This window comes from Nanorana parkeri, unplaced genomic scaffold, assembly GCF_000935625.1.
Source record: "Nanorana parkeri isolate BGI_ZX_2015 unplaced genomic scaffold, ASM93562v1 scaffold3245, whole genome shotgun sequence".
In the NCBI taxonomy this organism is placed as follows: Eukaryota; Metazoa; Chordata; class Amphibia; order Anura; family Dicroglossidae; genus Nanorana; species Nanorana parkeri.
This window is the reverse complement of record NW_017309513.1, coordinates 34,804-36,619: the sequence shown is the minus strand read 5'-3', so window position 1 is coordinate 36,619 and position 1,816 is coordinate 34,804. Positions and strand designations below refer to the sequence as shown.

Below are 1,816 nucleotides of genomic sequence, written 5' to 3'. Positions count from 1 at the left end.
CCCCGCCATGTCTCCAGTCATATCTCCCCGCCATGTCTCCAGTCATATCTCCCCCGCCATGCCTCCAGTCATATCTCCCCCGCCATGCCTCCAGTCATATCTCCCCCGCCATGCCTCCAGTCATATCTCCCCCGCCATGCCTCCAGTCATATCTCCCCCGCCATGTCTCCAGTTACAGCTCCCCCACCATGTCTCCACTATTTGCCTCTATCTAATCCCTTCTCTCCCCGCAGACTCCTCATATTCTGCCCTCAGCGGCCTGCAGAAAGTGGTGAATGGCTTCTCTGATCTCGGCTGCGTCAGTCCGTTCTCCGCGGTCAGCACGTCTGCAAGTGAAAGCGCCGTAGAAATCTGCTCGCGAAAGAAAAGTGACCAGCCGGCCATTGGTGAGGAAACCTTCCCACCGCTCTCTAGACATTCCCCAGAAATTCCCGACTGAGCCGCGTCCTGACATTCAGGAGATCTTATGGGGCAATGGCCGTGACGAGTAGAAGTCACGTGACAATATCTTCCCCTTGTGTCATCCATGTAACCGGGGGGTATCCATAGTGACCACGTCTGACGTGTAAGATTGTTCTGTATGCTGGGTGAAGCTTATTTCCCACAATGCCCCTGTGCCTGAGCAATCCATGAACACTGGTTCTGATGAGCGCATTATATGTATCAGTACCTCATCTATGGTCCCGGCCCATTCCCTATGCTGACAGTCCTTGTCTCGGGATGTTGGGCCCCCGGGCGGGGGGTTTTGTTGGGGGAAGTTGTGTGACGCGTTTTCCTCCTCCGCAGATACTTCCTGTTCTGCTCTCAGCGGACTGAAGAAGGTGGTGAATGGCGTCACTGACGGCAGCTGTATGAGCCCGGCCACGGCGTCCAGTAACCCGTCCAGTGTGGGGGAGCCTGACCCCGGTGTACGGAGGCGATGTGAGCCAAGCGAAGGTCAGTCGGGGCAACTTCCAGCCGCTGTCCCCATTATAATGCTGCACTGCGCCCCATACACCGCCTGCTTCTTTCTAGTGTCCTCCGTTCTGGTGCAGGAGAATCAGACTCTACAATAAATGGGCTCCTGATCCCTTGTTGGAGGTGGGGCTCCTGATCCCTTGTTGGAGGTGGGGCTCCTGATCCCTTGTTGGAGGTGGGGCTCCTGATCCCTTGTTGGAGGTGGGGCTTTCCCATGTCTGAGGTGTAGCGTTGACTCCAGTGGCGGCCTGTGTCCAGCTCGGGTCTCATTTGGCACGTTTGTGTCTTCCAGCTCACAGCGACTCTGCACGCTCTCATGGACCATCGAACACTTCACATAAGAACCCCCCCCGATCCAGCGGCCAGTGTATTGACCTGACGCAGGAGGAGGAGCCAGCAGGCGCTAAGGCCAGAACAGCCAATCAGTACAAGCGGAGCGCCAGGAACGGTAATCACTTGTCATCTGTCGGAGAGTTTGAGGGGTTTTATCTTTTGATGGTGTTGATGAAATATTTCCATATTCCAGACTCTTCGGGGGGCCGGACCCCAGAATTACCCCCCGTCCAGGCTGTGAGGCCGATGGGGGGGAGGACCAGACCCCCAGCCGGCGGCCAGCTCATCGACCTGACTGAGGAGGAGGAGACTCCGGCCAGGCACAGGGTACCGAGCGCAGAGACGGCCAGTAGACCTCATTCTGGTAAGACGATGGTGGATGGCAATCTGGGACTGGCCGGGACCCTCATCGGTCCTCCGCGGCTGCGCGTCCTCTTACCATTCAGCGGCCGCCATTGTGCCACTGAACTGAATGGGGTGACGGGACCCAAAGGAAGAGCTCTGTCCCCTCCTCCCCGCAGCCTTG

The 1,816-nt window shown here is 57.7% G+C and overlaps 1 protein-coding gene across 1 annotated transcript in view; it reads left to right on the top strand.

Moving 5' to 3' along the window:
- LOC108802954 overlaps positions 1 to 1,762 on the top strand; it is an 8,513-nt gene extending 6,751 nt beyond the window's left edge. The window contains exons 6-10 of the mRNA XM_018574798.1: positions 234 to 386; positions 787 to 936; positions 1,250 to 1,405; positions 1,484 to 1,654; positions 1,737 to 1,762. Coding sequence (XP_018430300.1) covers positions 234 to 386; positions 787 to 936; positions 1,250 to 1,405; positions 1,484 to 1,654; positions 1,737 to 1,762 — 656 coding nt within the window. The remainder of the gene's footprint in view (positions 1 to 233; positions 387 to 786; positions 937 to 1,249; positions 1,406 to 1,483; positions 1,655 to 1,736) is intronic.
- The last annotated feature ends 54 nt before the right edge of the window (positions 1,763 to 1,816 follow it).